Source organism: Rhinoderma darwinii, chromosome 2 (genome assembly GCF_050947455.1).
Source record: "Rhinoderma darwinii isolate aRhiDar2 chromosome 2, aRhiDar2.hap1, whole genome shotgun sequence".
Taxonomy (NCBI): Eukaryota; Metazoa; Chordata; class Amphibia; order Anura; family Rhinodermatidae; genus Rhinoderma; species Rhinoderma darwinii.
The window spans coordinates 281,755,944-281,772,516 of NC_134688.1; the positions used below are offsets into that span (position 1 = coordinate 281,755,944).

General features: G+C 43.8%; 1 protein-coding gene across 1 annotated transcript; it reads left to right on the plus strand.

Moving 5' to 3' along the window:
• The first annotated feature begins 366 nt into the window (after positions 1-366).
• On the plus strand, positions 367-6,349 carry ATP5IF1 (ATP synthase inhibitory factor subunit 1). Its single transcript, XM_075853340.1, has 3 exons — positions 367-541; positions 2,967-3,079; positions 6,077-6,349. The coding sequence occupies exons 1-3, from the start codon at positions 464-466 to the stop codon at positions 6,216-6,218; spliced, it is 333 nt and encodes a 110-aa protein (XP_075709455.1). The 5' UTR covers positions 367-463; the 3' UTR covers positions 6,219-6,349.
• The last annotated feature ends 10,224 nt before the right edge of the window (positions 6,350-16,573 follow it).

Consider the following 16,573-nt stretch of genomic DNA (forward strand, 5'->3'; position numbering starts at 1 on the left):
CACGGTTTTGATCTCGATTTTCTGCACCAAATTACGCAATGTGTGAGTGTAGTCCTAGGGGTTGCATGACAGGTACCCTTTATAAGCAGCCAAGCTCACTCAGTGTATGCACAAACCTTCACATCGGGTCACTCAAAGGTAAATGATATTAAGTCACAAAATACTCATAAGTGAAAGGAACAAGTCATTTATTAATTCATTCATCATTTCAGACGTGTATATCAACCAAAGAATAAGGACACTGGGACAGGAGAGAACACAACGAAGCAGGACTCCAAAATGCACGACCGCGCATGACCTAGAGATGTAGATCACGCATGCGCTGAATACAAGGCGCTTGGAAAGCATTGCGCATGCGTTAAAGTTAATCGCTTCCCAGTCATAAGAGGAAGCCTGACATTGACGTTTCTTGTTACATCCCACAATCCTCTGCGTAGGAGACAAGGTCAGGATTGTCAGAAAGATGGCCGGTCATATGCGGTTGTTTCAGGGCGGTCTAAGAAACCTTGTTTATGTGCAGATGCGCCGCTCTTCTGATCAGGTAACGGCGGCGGTGTATGTTATCCTGACTGTCGGAGTGGAACAGGGCCGGTCCTTCTGGGATAAGTTAATGTAGTCAGGCCGGGTAATGGGCGAAGAGGGCAGTGTACGGGGAGGGTATAGGTGATGGGCGAAGAGGGCAGTGTACGGGGAGGGTACAGGTGAGCGGCCGGGTAATGGGCGAAGAGGGCAGTGTACGGGTGAGCGGCGTGGCGCTGGTCCCTTATTTGCGGGGTGCTAGTGGCTGCTTGACAGTAATGGCTGAGTCATGTGCTGCCACCATGCTGGAAAGTTCTCAGGAGTTTTAATGGCTGCTGTGCAAAATAATGTATATCCTGTAAATAACTAGTTAATGAGCCTGTGTGGATCCCAACTATAATCCAGCTGTAGTGAAACCACAAGTCCCAGCATGCCTATCACTGCTCTGATGCTTGTAAGGCCTGAATTAAATGGCCTCCAAAAGTTCTCCCCCCTACAGATCAGTAGGAGGGGGTTTCACTTGTTCCCTGTACGCCCTCTTCTGCAGCCACACCACCTACATTACTTACCTGTACTTTTACGTTGTCGAGCTGTGGTTATGACCGTCTGGGAAGCCATAGCTGGTGCTGTATCTCTGCGTTACCCCATCCCTCCACCTTCTACCCTGAATACTTCCATTAAAAACAGACTAGTGGTGGCAGCGATGAAGTCCAATGATCTCTTGAAGGGATTTTCTGGGCACACGACTACTTTTCATACTAATGACCTATCCACAAGATCGGTCATCAGTATATTCTGGGTGGAGGCCTGACGCCCGGACCCAGCACTGATTGGCTGCTCCAGGTACCTGATGTCCTTGCTGGAAGCAAATCGCTCCGGTCACCGTATAAGTGGCTGTGCTCCAGCTCTGATCCTATTCACGTTCTACAGCACGGCCACTATGCAGTGTGCGTAGCCATCTGCTTCGGCACCGAGCACTGCATACAGTGCATAACATCCAGCGAACGCAGGCAGCTGGTCGGTGTGGGATCTGGGTGTCGGACCCCCACCGATCATATACTGATAACCTATCTTGTGGATAGGTCATCATTCCGAAAAACCATGCCAGGACAACCCCCTTAAAGGGTATGCTCACACAGGGCGGATACGCTGCGTAAAAGCACAGTGTGTATCCTCCCTTGGTGCCGCAGGGAATTCCAGCTGAAAAACCGCACCAAATTGTGGTGCAGTTTTTGGGTGGGAATGTCTGCTGTAGAAAACTGCACGTAGGAAAAAATAAATTCCTACTTCCGTAGCCATGTCGATGTGTCCCTCTGCAGGATGGCCTCCTGGGGTGGCATTTCATCCCATGTGACTGCTGCGCAGCCTGTGATTGGCTGCAGCGGTCACATGGGATGAAGTATCATCCCAGGAGGCCGGCCTGGACAAAGCAACACCTAATTCTGGGTGAGTATAAGATTTTTTTTTTTTTCTGAGTTGCGTTTTTTGTGGCAAAATCGCAGCTTTTCTGCCGCAAGAAAAACGCAAGGTTTTACATCCCCAATTAATTCAATGGGGGAAAGTGGTTTTTTTTTCTGCTCTGCATTTACGCAGCGTGTGGATGAGATGTGTTCAAACCTCATCCACTCTGCTGCTACTGTGTTATGCTCTGGGTTTCTACAACAAAATCAGTTATAGAAAATCCTGCAGTATTTGTGCTAGTTGTGAACATACCCTAAGGTTCAGTTCACACTCTGCGTAAATACTGCGGGTTTTCCGCAACGGAAAATTTGCAACAAATACAGTAGCAGCGATGTAGATGAGAGAAAACCAATCTGATCCACACGCTGCGTAAATACTGAGTGGAGAAACCGCTCAGGAGTTGACCAGTGGTGTGGAATTTTTCTCTGCAGCATGTCAACTGGTAATTGCGCAAATGCTGCTTATTTACTGCAGGTTTTTCCTATTGCATTGAATGGGGGGTAAAACCTGTAACAAATAGCAGTTGTTGCTTTTTGGTTTTTTTGCGGCGGACCCGCAAAAAAACCGCCGCAAAAACGCAACTCCGAAAAAAATAATTGTTCTTACTCCAGGCCGGCCTCCTGGGATGACGTTTCATCCCAGGAGACTGCTGCAGCCGGTGATTGACGCAGCAGACATTCCAGGTGAAATACTGCACAACAGTTCGGTGCAGTTTTTCGCCCAGAATTCCCTGTGGCGCACAGGGCGGATACGCTGCATGCTGTAACTCAGTGTATCCGCCCCGTGTGAACTCGGCACATTGCACACGTAGTGTTTTCTTAAAAGCGTAGGTGGATGCACAGCAGTCAATGTCCACGAACCTCCATAGATCTGATAGAGAAAAAAACGCAGCACTCCAAAGACTCCTGTTATGTGGTCAGGGGATAGTTTTGTCAGCTGTTCAGCAGCTTGGATGTATCTAACTCCGCTCTTCTATTCTTTCCTAGTTAGGGGAGTTGGGTAAAGGAGCTGGAAAAGGTGGAGGCGGTGGAGGTGCAGTGAGAGAAGCTGGAGGCGCTTTTGGTAAACGTCAGGCTGCTGAGGAGGAGAGATATTTTAGGTAAGTTGTTTTTTCTTTTTTTTTTCTTTTTCCTTATACATGTCCACAACATTTAATGGTAACTTAAGGGAATGTTCAGACCAAGTGGTAAAAACCTACAGCTTGCCCTGATTCCTCTCAGATCCTCTTTTTTTTTTTTTTTTTTTAAACCCCCTGTCCTCTTATTTATTTTTTTTTTATTTTTTTTGTCCCAACCCCCTGAAAACGCCGCAATGTCCCTGTAGATAGTGCCCACATGGTGCCACCGTGCCCATTTTAGGTAGTGCCACATAGAACCACAGTACCGACACACATACAAAGTGCCAGTGTCCCCTGTAGATAGTGCCACAACTCCCTTATAGTGCCCCTGTCGATAGAATTCCCCCCCCCCCCCTTGTAGATGGTGCCACTGTAACTCCTTGTAGGAGCGGAATCCCTCTGGATTCCACTCCTTGACGGAGCACGTGATGTCTCTGTCCATGAGTGGACAGTGACTTCAGGGGCTTTCTCTAACAGCAGAATCCCTTGCCAGAGCTTCAGCAGTGCTCTTGCCGGGGATTCCGCTTCAGGAGTAGCCTTTTGACGTCGCTGCCCATATATGAATAGTGACGCCGGGGGCTTCATCTGGAGCGGAATCCCCGGATAGAGCGGGGTCTGACTCTGGGATTCCGCTCCTTAAGGGCACTACAGTAGCACTATCTACATGGGGTGGGGGGGGGGGGTTGCTATCCTTATGGGGGTGTGCTATCTACACTGAGGGGGGGGGGGTCAGAGGGAGCCACTGACGCTACTGTCCATATATGGACCGTGACGTCATGGGCTTTCACAAGTCATGAGTCCCCGGCCAGGAACTCCATAGTTTAAATCCCTGACTTCACAGCCCATATATGGACAGTGCGGTCAGGGGCCTCCCTAGGCTCATCGGTCCAAGTAGCGATGTGTGCAGGGAGTCCTCGACCAGGATCAGTTTTTACCGGCTGTTACAAGGATTGATTCCTGAAAAATGGCCGGTGAAAACTGATCTATTAACTTCTATTGGAGCCGTATGGCCTTAAAAACGGCAAAAAAAAGGACTTGTCCTATGTTTTGGACGGCTGGTATTCACGGGCAAAACAAAAAAAAATGGCGTGTGAATACACCCATAGAACTTTGCTGTTCTGAAAACGGCCGTCACATGGTTGTTTTTCAATGTCTTGTAAATGTAGCCTAAAATTTGCAGTCTTGAATCCGCAGCGCAAATCCAAGACATTTGCGAACCTACCCTAATGGTCCATTCAGACGTTGAGGAGCGGTTAGAACAGCTCTGAAAAACTGCATCAATTTTTACCACGATTTGTTGTGTTTTTAGATTTGTTTGTTTGTTTTTCTCAGCTGCATCGAGAAACGCACAAAATCATGGTAGAAAACGTAATCCGATTTCAGAATGGATGCTTAGGCTGTAGACCAGCAGGACACCGCTTATTCCCTGCTAGTACTGTGATGCACCTGCGGGCAGGGTTGGGGAGCCCTCAATCTCGAGGACTGGGACCTGCATCTATCAGACACTTATGGCATTTCCTATGAAGATGGGTACCCCTTAAACTTCTTGATCTCATGTTGATAGAGGCCTTCTGACTACCCCTGATTGGGCATGCTAAAATCCAACAATTGTGAGTGGGGTGGGTGGCAAGTGTAATTTGAGCTTGTAGAAAGAGTGACCGTAACCAGGCTGCAGCTCCACTGTATCTGTAACATGGCAGACAATAAGGAGCAAAACCAGCTCGGGCTCCACAATGGTACTTCACATGGGGAACTAAGAGGCTTTAACTCTCTCACTGGAGGTACGCTTTATGGCATATCCAGAGGATATGGCATAAATGTCTGATAGTTTTGGATCCTACCTCTGGGCCAAGAACCTGTCATGCCTGAAGAGGCGGCGAATCAATGGAGAGGTTGCCGAGACTTGACTTCTATGGGAAGTATAAAAACCGCTGAGCACGGTGAAATTCGCAGTTTCTAAACTACCTCTTTACAATCACCCCTCCATTGAGTCTCTGCCTAGATGCCGCATTTTTGTGCCGTGCTCCCATACAAAGTTCAGAAATTGCCCAGGACACTGTTAACATGTAATTTAAACCACCAGGCGAATGTCGTAAAAAAAATTACAAAAATAATGGTGGAATTGCTAGATTTTTCCAATCCCCCCCCCAAAAAAGTAATAAAAGTTAATCAAGAAGTCCCGTGTACCCCAAAAAGTTCCAATGAAAACCACATCTCGGCCCACATATCACTGCGTTGACTGAAAAATAAGTTATGGCTCTTTTACTGTGCAAAAGTAGTAAAACATAAAAATGTGATATCGCTGTAATCGTACCGACCCATAGAATAAAGGTAGCGTGTTTGCGCCGCCCGATAAACAGCGTAAATTTTAAATACATAGAACAATGACAGAATCGCTGTTTTGTTTTCTATTCCCCCCCCCCCCCAAAAAAAAAAAAGTTGGTTTATTAAAATATTATATGTAACCCAAATTGGTGCTGTTAAAAAATACAACAAATCCCCAAAAACAAGTCATTATCCAGCTATGCTGACTGCAAAATGTTATAGCTCTTTGAATGCCACTGTGGAAAAATGAAAAAAATAATTAATTGCCTGGTCACTAAGGGGTTAAATGCATGGATGAAAAAAATGTAGCTTGTCATTCAATGGGTATAGGTGAGGTTGATGGTGGCAACCAATCAGATCTCTACTTTCCATACTGGACTGACAGCGGCTCCTGTGTGCCTCTGACATCTTGTCTAACCCTAAGGCCAGGATTACAAACACAGGAGTATAAAAAAAAAACTGCATCAAAACACAGGAGTGTACACACAAGGCAGGAGATGAATCAGTCTTTTCATTATACATTTCCTTCCTTTTGGATCCGTTCCTGGCTTTGGCTAAAACAAACTGAGCCAAAAACTGCATCAAAACTGTGTGAGATCCTGGTATCTTGACCAAAACCTGCATCTCACGTTCTGTACCCAATGTATCCCACAGGCAAAAAGAGCAGGAACAACTGGGTGCTCTGAAGAAGCACCATGAGGAGGAGATCCATCATGCCAAGGAGCAAATTGAACGTCTGCAAAAGGAAATTGACAGACACAAGAGCAAAATCAAGAAACTGAAAAATGACGATTAATTCAGCTCCTCTGCACTTCTTGGTTTGCCGCTCTTCTGGGTCGTTTGTGGATCCTTATAACCCGCTAGATGTTGCATAAACAGTTTGTGGTGTCCGTAAATATACTTAATAAAGATAAGCCATCAGTTGTATTTTTATGTACCTTTCTTGTATCGACCTGTTGCTATAATCTAAAATGTAAAGCTTCCATGTCCAAAAACAGACGACAGGCAGGTTCACGTGGCAGTATTTTGCATTAGTATTTGTATGCTAAAAGTATAATGGTAACACTTAGGGTATGTTCACACGAGGTCATTCTGTCCGTAATTGACAGACGTATTTCGGCCGCAAGTACCGAACACAGTGCATGGAGCTGGGCTCCTAGCATCAGTTATGTGCGACGCTAGGAGTCCCTGCCTCGCTGCCGGACAACTGTCCCGTACTGAAAACATGATTACAGTACGGGACAGTTGTCCTGCAGCGAGGCAGGGACTCCTAGTGTCGCACATAACTATGATGCTAGGAGCCCGGCTCCCTGCAGTGTGTTCGGTCCGGTTCTTGCGGCCGAAATACGTCCGTCAATTTACGGGCATAATGGCCTCGTGTGAACATACCGTTGGGGTATGTTCACACGGCAGCGTCCAATACGCCTGAAATTACAGAGCTGGTTTCAGGCGAAAACAGCTCATGAATTTCAGAGGTAGTTCCTCGTACTCGCGTTTTTCGTGGCGTCCATTACGGATGTAATTGGAGCTGTTTTTCAATGGAGTCAATGAAAAACTGCACAAATTATGTCTCAAGAAGTGAAATGCACGTCTTTTTACGCTCTGTCTTTTGACAGCGGCGCGTAAAAAAAAAAAAAGCCTGTGTGCACAGTACATCGTAACCCCATTGATTTCAACGGGCAGATGTTTGGAGCCGTATTTTCGGACGAAATTCGAGGCGTAAAACGCCTGAATTACGTCTGTAAATAGTGCGTGTGAACATACCCTTACACTCCTTCTGTGTTTTGCATCCACTCATGGTTTTAGCTCACATATATGCTGCCATGTAAGGGAGGCCTAAGTCAGAACTACCTGGCTTGTCATTTTGCCATATACTTTCAATATCTAGTCCCAGAAGTCTTCACCAAACTGAAAAACCTATCACCATAGGACCATATTGTTTTCTAAAGGTACTTTTACGCCGGCCAAGTTTGGCCGATGCAATGAGCACGAATCACAGAGACCGCTCGTTGATCGGCGCTAGTTTTCTCCTTTCACAGTGAGCTATGGATGGGGAAAAGCGCTCGTTACTCAGATCTCGTCCCCACACATTCGTATCATGTCTGCAGCACGTCTGTTTAGACAGGGTGATATGCTGCAGACAACGATATTTTATACATTTAAAACTATACGACCAGCAGATCATTGAGTGTTTGCTCATTCATCTGCTGATCGTTCCCGTTTACACAGGGCAATTATCGTCAACGAGCGTTCTGTGAACACTTGTTTGCCCAATAATGGGCCTGTGTAAAAGGGCCTTAAAGAGGCTCTGTCACTAGCTTAGCGATACCCGATCTCCTAGCTAATTTAATAGGCGCAACTGATAATGCTAGTGAAAATTGTGTCCCAAAAAGTCTTATTTTATGATTATTTATTTTTTCCTAAATATGTAAATGAGTCGAATACTTGACAAATGGGTGTCACGCCAGCGATTCTGAGGTGGCGACACCATCCTATCATCATGAAGCTGCTTCACACACAGACACACTGAAAGGCTGGGGGGAAAGGGGGATCACTTCAAACAGCCGTATCTTGGGCTGTGGACCACCTAGAACAGCAGTTCTGGTGGTATATGAAAGAGGAGAGTCTAATGTTTCGTATGACACTAGGATTGCATTTTTAGCCGGAGATATCACCAGTTGAAAACAGTCGGGAATGGAAGCTGTATACTATAAGATCATGGTGTGTTGCTGGGCAGGGAAGGGGGGCAAAGCTGTATGCTGATTGGACAGCATAATACAGAAAATATTACACCCCCTCCCCCAGAGTGAAGAGTCCCCTCCTATTTGGCTATTGGAGCCAAATTAGCATATTTAGGAAAATGCTCATAACTTTGCAATTTATTTTTTTTGAAGAAAAAAAATGACACTAGTTATCAGCATTATCGCGCCTATTAAATTCGTTAGGAGAGAGGGAATGAATAAACTAGTGACAGATCCTCTTTAAAGAGGCTCTGTCACCAGATTTTCAAACCTATCTCCTATTGCAGCAGATCGGCGCTGCAATGTAGATAACAGTAACTTTTTTTTTTTTTTAAAACGAGCATTTTTGGCCAAGTTATGACCATTTTTATGCAAATGAGCCTTTAAGTACAACTGGGCGTGTATTGTGTGTACATCTGGGCGTTTTTACTTGTTTTACTAGCTGGGCGTTGTGAATAGAAGTGTATGATGCTGACGAATCAGCATCATCCACTTCTCTTCGTTACCACCCAGCTTCTGGCAGTTCAGACACACAGCTTGTCCGCGCTCATCCGACGCGATGAAGTTCCTGTGGGAGGAAGTGAGTGACGTCACAGCGTGATCTCGCGAGGACACGCTGTGTGTCTGTGCACTGCCAGAAGCTGGGTGTTAACGAAGAGAAGTGGATGATGCTGATTCGTCAGCATCATACACTTCTATTCACAACGCCCAGCTAGTAAAACAAGTAAAAACTCCCAGATGTACACACACAATACACGCCCACTTGGACTTAACTTTAAACGTGCCCAGTTGTACTTAAAGGAACAGTGTCATCACAAATTATTTTTTTATATGTTAAAGATGTTAGTGCTTTATTAAAAACGTTTATATTCATTTGTGTGTTTGTGTTTTACTTTTTCTTATTTTTACACTTTTTCTTCCCTATGGGGGCTGCCATTTTTTGTTCCATTTCTCTGTGTGTCGATTAACGACACATACAGACATGGAATACGGCAGCCACAGTCCCATAGGGACTGCGAACGGCTCCCGTCCCATTGACTGCAGTGTACGGCGTCTGTGTGGGAACTGCGCATGCGCCGCTCCCACACAGTCCTATTCGAAATTGGCGCCGTCCGGCGCCATTTTCCTGTGGACCGGAAGTCGCGGCCGGACAGTAATATTACTACTTCCGGTCGCGGCTTCCGGATTTGTGCACTTGCACCAGCGGCAGCAAACGGAGCGGACGGGCCGGAGGGAGCCGCGGCGGCAGGAGCAGGTAAGAGATTTCAATGTATGTTTGTGTTTGTGTGTGTTTACTACTGTATGTAAACCTACTACACTGTGGGTTAGCTCAAAAAATGGCGACACACAGTGTAGGAGGTTACATCGTTCAAACCCCTCGTTTATCCCGGCACTAGCCAGGATAAAGGAGGGGGGATGCTGAGAGCTCACTAGAGCGAGGGCTTTTAACCCAATGTTGCAATGCTGCAATTTTGGGAACAGCTCCATCTAGTGACCAAAAATGGGTAGTATTATAAATTAGAAATAATTGATAATATTACATGGACTCGTGCAAAAAAATAAAAAAAATTTGAACAATGTTTAATCACCCACACACTAAATGTTTAATTTTTAAAAAAACATGTTTTTCTGGCAACACATTCCCTTTAAGAAAGGCTCATTTGCATAAATATAAAAATGTTCATAACTTGGCCAAAAATGCTCGTTTTTGAAAAAAACTAAACGTTACTGTTATCTACATTGCAGCGCCGATCTGCTGCAATAGGAGATAGGGGTTTGAAAATCTGGTGACAGCTTCTAAGTCTGGGGGGAGAGGAGAGACTAGACTAGCAGACATTGTGGAATTCAGTGCTCTATTTACATTATCTCACTGATGAAAGGAAAGCGGTGTAAACTGATACATACAACAGTAGATCATCTGCATAGGAAAGATTTGGGTCTCGGGGTTATGCTTTTTGCTCTAGCTACAGAAAAGTTAATCTTTTAACACTGAAACCTCAACAACTAAATGTCAAAAGTGTGTGTGTGTGACTCCACCGTCTTCCTTAGTTACTGATACTTTTTCAGTTCAAAGATCTGTGTCCATCCATCCACTGTTAGAAAATCACACAATGCTAAAAGGATGTGTAGCTGTAAAGGTGCAAAACTGGCTAGATGGGTCTGAGAGTATCACTTATCAGAGTTAAATTCATACAGGAAAAATACAACTAAGAGCCTCATTCAGACGGCCATGTTCGGTCTGATATACAGACCGTGTGGGGGCCCTATTTTCCAGACCGAGCACGGTTAAGGGAGCTGGGCTCCTAGCATATTTATCTAGGAGTCCCTGCTGTAAAACTGTCCTGTACTTTAACCGTGTTTTCAGTGTGGGGCAGGATTCTCATGTGGGGGCAGGGACTCCTAGCATTATAGATAACTTCTGCTAGGAGCACTGCTCCGTGAACCATGTTCAGTCGGAAATACAGTCCATGTATGGTCTGTATATCAACTATCCCCACTTTATAAACACTATATCCACGGTATCGCTACATAAATCAGGATTTATCACATCCAAATAAAATTGTGAATGTGTCAATGAACAAACAAATACATTGCCTTTAGTGCCCGATTGGCATAATGAGTTTACAGGGTGGCACAGGTGAAGTGTTTACACCTTATTCAAACCTGAGCTGGAACTGAAACATTCAATGCTCAGGGCCAGCAGAGTCATCACCGAAAAAGGGGTGGCCCCACGGGGGAAAAAATATATATATATACCTGCATATGCCCTTTTACTAGTTTATACAAGAATGTTGCCCCATGTTTCCCTGTAAGCATGGGTCATAAGGAGACAGTTGTGGCATTTACGACTTACAGCAAATCAAAGTGCAAATTGTGTCATAAATGTAACCACCAAAGCGAAGCAGAGGAAGCAATTACTCATAAAGTCGTCGATACTTCTCTTTCTGTGTGGTTCATTGTGATAATAATAGACAGGATCGTCCCCTACTACTGATAGTAGCCTTATAGTGCTGGATTTGACTGGTCTGATGTTTTAGTGGATCTTATATATATATTTTCAAAAGTTTGTTTGTTTGAAGCCCGAATTTTCATTGGTTTAAAATGGATCAGGTCATCGAAGCCACCATACTAACAGGATGTGCCAAGAGAGAAGTTTGTCTTTATTCCTCGCATTCCCCTCGCTCCAAATGATGTTCCTTTCGAGTTCAAGCGGCAACAGTTCCCAGTACGCCTAACCTTCGCAATGACAATTAACAAGGCTCAAGGTCAATCCCTGAAAATGGCAGGAATACACCTTCAAAGTCCCTGTTTTTCCCATGGACAACTATATGTTGCTTTCTCCAGAGTCGGCACTGGAAAGAATCTCTACATCTTGGCACCGGATCAAAAGACAAAAAACATTGTTTACAAGAAAGCGTTGGAATAGAAACGTTCAGTCCTAAATCAACACTATATAAATCTGTAATGAATATATTGCTTCATTTCATTTCTTTTGTGCTTCCAATAACATTATTTACACTCTCTAGCAATTAAATTCATATCGAGAGGTAGCAATTAAATTCATACTGAGGGGTATTTAAATACCGTAAGTCAACCTCCCGAGCAACCTATGAATACTTCAAGTATTTATAGAGTTCTTTTGTTTTTTTCTATGAACTGATAGTGTGGGTTTCCAAACCCGAACCTATAGAGCACCAACGCAAATTTATCCGGGAGTGCATCCTTATATACACTTTTGTAAAACCTCCCGAGCAACGTCGGGTATAAAAGCTAGTGATTATTAAAAGCTATATTTTAGGTTTGACATATTTATTGATACTCTAAGCATTCATATCTCTTTTTTTTTTGTAAATTCTTTATTTTTTGTATTAAAGTGTTCTTGGGGGGGGGGGGGTACAGAAAGGATAAAGGGATGGGTGGGTGAGTTATTACCACATTAACAAGTCATGTTCAACATATTCACCCTAGGAGAACTAGCTGACTAATACAATTAATCAGTGACTATCCAATTAGAATTTTTTGTAATTGAAGAACGAATATATTGAGTTATACTTGCACAAGGTCTCGAGAAGGTTGTTGACCCGGCATGGGAACTATAGAAACTTATGACATGGTGTTAATTCGTTGGGTTTGTAGTAAATATGGTTCTATGTCTTTTGAGCCATAAAATGTAGACCAGTCATTCCAGATAATCATATATTTATCGTATTGTAGGTTCCTAGACCATTTGTTTCTTTCATAGGATTGGATGAGATTGATCTCTTTTAACCATTCCAGAGTTGTAGGAGGATTTATATCTTTCCAATGCCTAGCTATTAGAGTTTTTGCTGCATTTAAGAGGTGTGGTATAATGGAATTTGAGTTAATATATTGATGAGTTATATCCAGATTGAGTAATACTAGTTCTGGTGTAAGAGTAATGGTTGTTCCAATATATTTATTTAACCCCTTCCCGACATATGACATACAGTTACGTCATAGCCGGGAAGGGGAAGTATGGAGCGGGCTCACGCAGTGAAGTGTTACAGCCGGTGAAGTGTTACAGCCGACACTTCAGAGTAACTAGCGGCATCGCGCTTGAGCGTGATCCCGCTAGTTCAACTAGTTAAATGCCGCGGTCAATACCGACCGCAGCATTTAAATCGTGAGAAAGAGGGGGGCGACCCCCTCGAACAGCTCATCGCGCCCCCCCGCAACGCAATCGCGGGGGGGGGGGGGGGCGATGGTTGCTATGTCTAATAAAGACCCCCAGGTCTGCCATCTTGTGTAAAAAAAAAAAAATAAAATTAAAAGTTCAAAAAAACCACCCTTTTCCCATTTTCCCCCTCGAGCATAGTCAAAAAAATAAATAAATATACATAATTGGTATCGCCGCGTCCGTAAAAGTCTGAACTATTACAATATATCATTATTTAACCCGCACGGTGAACGCTGTAAAAAAAAAAAAATTGTAAACGCCAGAATCTCTATTTTTTGGTCACCTCATCTCCCACAAAAAATAAAATAAAAAGTGATCAAACTGTCGCATTTACACAAAAATGGTATTATTAAAAACGACAGCTTATCCCGCAAAAAATAAGCCCTCATACCACTTAATCGACGGAAAAATAAAAAAGGTATGGCTCTCGGAATTTGGCGACGCAAAATAAATTTTCTTTTTTACACTTAGGTTTTTAATTGTAAAAGTAGTAAAATATAGAAAAAACTATACATATTTGGTATCGCCGTAATCGTATTGACCCGCAGAATAAAGTTAACATGTTTTAATTGCCCAGTGAATTCCGTAAAAACAGCACGCAAAAAAACATGGAGGAATCGCTGTTTTTTTCATTTTGTACCCCACAAATAATTTTTTTCCCGTTTCCTAGTACATTATAAAATAAATGATGCTACAAAAAACTACAACTCGTCCCGCAAAAATCAAGCCCTCATAGTACTATATCGACGGAAAAATAAAGACGCTATGGCTTCTGGAATGTGGAGAGGAAAAAACGAAAATCTGAAAGTTGTTTTGGTCGGGAAGGGGTTAAGATTGATTCGATAGTTTGCCAAAAGTAGGAGATACCACAGCATTTAAACCATATTTGTAACATGGTACCTTTTTCTTTATTGCATCTCCAACATGCAGTGACACGCCCCCTTGCCAATTCGGCAGAAGACTGATCTTCTAAGCTGAAGAGTGAGAGAGTGTGTACGCGGGCGCGCACACTCTCTCCTCGCTTTTGATGTAACACTGTCCATATCTGATTGGACAGTGTCACAGCCATAGTAACACGCCCCTATACAGTACACGCCTCGTTGACTGTTCAGGGGGTTATTTAAATATCTGGCGCCAAATATAACTGCACCGATATCTAAATAACTTAGGAGGGTAGAAAAAAAATGTAAAGTGCCCCAGGGTTTGTGCAGCCCTCCCCATTACATGGGGCACTCAGCTGCACATGTATGGGGAGGTGAAAGGTTCTCTTTAAGACTACCTAGACACAATAGGATTTACTTTGGTGTTCTAGCTTTTCTTTTTACCTCATGTGCAAGGTAACCCCTCTACCTTTTCTTTCTATATTTTATCCCCTTATTTCTGTTTATTGTGGAAACATGGTTTGCATTTGTGAACTGTACATTGGTATGCACAGATTTTTCCCATTGTGTCCTCTTAATATTATTCTTTCTGAATCCCTTATCTTACAGCTTGAACATTAAAATCACTCACAGGCGAAATGAATACTATTATCCTGTTACAATGGCGCCTGTCAAGGGGTGAGATATACTAGGAAGCAAGTGAACAGTCAGTTTTTGAAGTTGATGTATAGGAAACAGGAAAAATGGGAAAACTTTTGGATCTGAGCGAATTTTGACAAGGGCTAAATTGTCATACCTATTTGACTGGGTCGGAACTTCTCCAAATCTGCATCTCTTGAAGAATGTTCTTGGTCTGCAGTGGTTAGTATTTACCAAAAGTGGTCCAAAGAAGGGCAATTTGTGACAGGGTCATGGGCGCCCAAGATTTATTGATGCGTGTGGGGACCACTGCCACCCAGCTGGTCCAATCCCACAGGAGAGCAACTGTATCAAAAACTGCTGAAATAGTCTATGAGCCTGTACCCCAATACATCAGCTTTCCGGAAAAAGCTGAACAGAAACTAAGCGGCTAAACGCCGCTTCGTTTGAGCGATTGGTGTGTGTTTCAGTGCTCGGACCCCCTCGAATAAAAACTTCTGACATGTCACTGTGACATGTCAGAAGTTTGTCAAACGTTTAGTTCAACTTTAATGCTGGCTATGATAGAAAGGTATCAGAACACACATCGGAGCTTGCTGCGTTTGGGATGCATAGCCACTATCTGGTCAGAGTTCCCATTAAGACCCCTGTCACCACCGAAAGCACCTTCAATGGGAAAGTGAGCATCAACACTGGATCATGGAGCAATCAAAGAAGGTGGCCTGGTCTGATGATTGATGTTTTCTTTTATATCATGTGGATAGCCGGTTGCGTCGCTTTTCTTGGGAAAAGGTGGCACCAGAATGCACTTATGGAAAAAAAGCAAGCTGGAGGAGGCAGTGTGATACTGTGGGAAATGTTCTGCTGGGAAACTTTGGGTCCTGGCATCAAGTAGTTGATACTTTGACACCTACCTAAACATAGTTGCAGTTCAAGTACACACACCACAAAAATTGTTTAGGAACGGTTTGAGGAACAGGACATAGAATTCAAGGTGTGGACAGCCTCCACCAAAGCATTGGCTCAGAAAGAAAAACGATATGCGATACACTTATTCACAGAAATGCTAACTAAATCATGGTGAGATATTGAATCATAAGATGGTTTCATGGTCGCACTTAGACAGGTAAGGCCATGCAGAGTTCTTTCACATGCCGGCTAACAGGCTACAATTAGGAGCGCAGAACCAGTATTGTCAGAACAAGTTGTCACAACAGAAGATCAGCAAGGGCATACACCAAGGCAGGTCACTGAACATTAGGAACCATGTTGCTTAGGCACAGGAATGCTCACAGGAATTGTGACATTACCAACAAGAAATTCTGGGTATTGACCCTGGACGAGCAGTTGATAGGAAAGAGGAAGAGAACATGATGAAGCAGCCATGTACCATGTGGTAAGATGCTACTGCTTGTTGGTATAATACCTGACTTTTCACTACATTTGACGAGTAGCAGTCCCCACCTTAGGCTTGTCTCACACACTTTTTTCCTACTAACATGAGAGCCCCTTTCTGCCTTGTTTTTTTCCATAGAATGGTGCAACAGCAGTACCCCCTGGATTAGGGTCCTGCAGATTTTCTTCTGTGGCAGACATAAAAGCTAGCACTTGGGGTGCATACTCATATGCATTACCAAATTTAAGCCATAAACATGGGTTTTATCACTTAAATGATCTTCATACAAGAGCGCCTCTGCATTTTTTTTCTCCCATCCCTAGTAGCCACTCTCTCCACCCTAACAGACTTCCTGAGAAAACCACTTAAACCATTGTAGAGGATAACTATAATGGGACTTTGTCCACTGCAACCAATGTCCTGCTCTGCTCCCACCCTGATGCCATGCCTCTCTAGCGGTGCTCGGCCTCTTAATAGCCAGTTTGGTATCCCTGCATATATTAACCCTCCTCTCACATCCTTGCCTGAGCAATAAGGTTCTTTGGATCCTGGGATTCTCTGAAGGTATTGTTTGCTTGGTCCTGATTACTGCCTGCTCTGTGCCCTTTATCCATGTTGAAAGAACTCCACCAGCCCTGATCTTGGTTTTGAATGACTATGCTTCTGTTGTCACTAATAAAGACTACTCAGGGCAAGCAACCAGGGGATTCCCTCCTGGAAAGTCTATACCTCAGTGGGGGATTTCAAGATGAAGAATGGATAATCCCTTTTATTTAGCTCGCTGGTTTAGCCCTA

What these genes read in the sequence shown, in the direction of transcription:
- ATP5IF1 (XM_075853340.1), top strand. Translation starts at nt 464, where the DNA reads ATGGCCGGTCATATGCGGTTGTTTCAGGGCGGTCTAAGAAACCTTGTT. An exon ending in TGCGCCGCTCTTCTGATCAG is followed by an intron (nt 542 to 2,966) that starts GTAACGGCGGCG and finishes ATTCTTTCCTAG; the next exon opens with TTAGGGGAGTTGGGTAAAGG. An exon ending in GAGGAGGAGAGATATTTTAG is followed by an intron (nt 3,080 to 6,076) that starts GTAAGTTGTTTT and finishes TGTATCCCACAG; the next exon opens with GCAAAAAGAGCAGGAACAAC.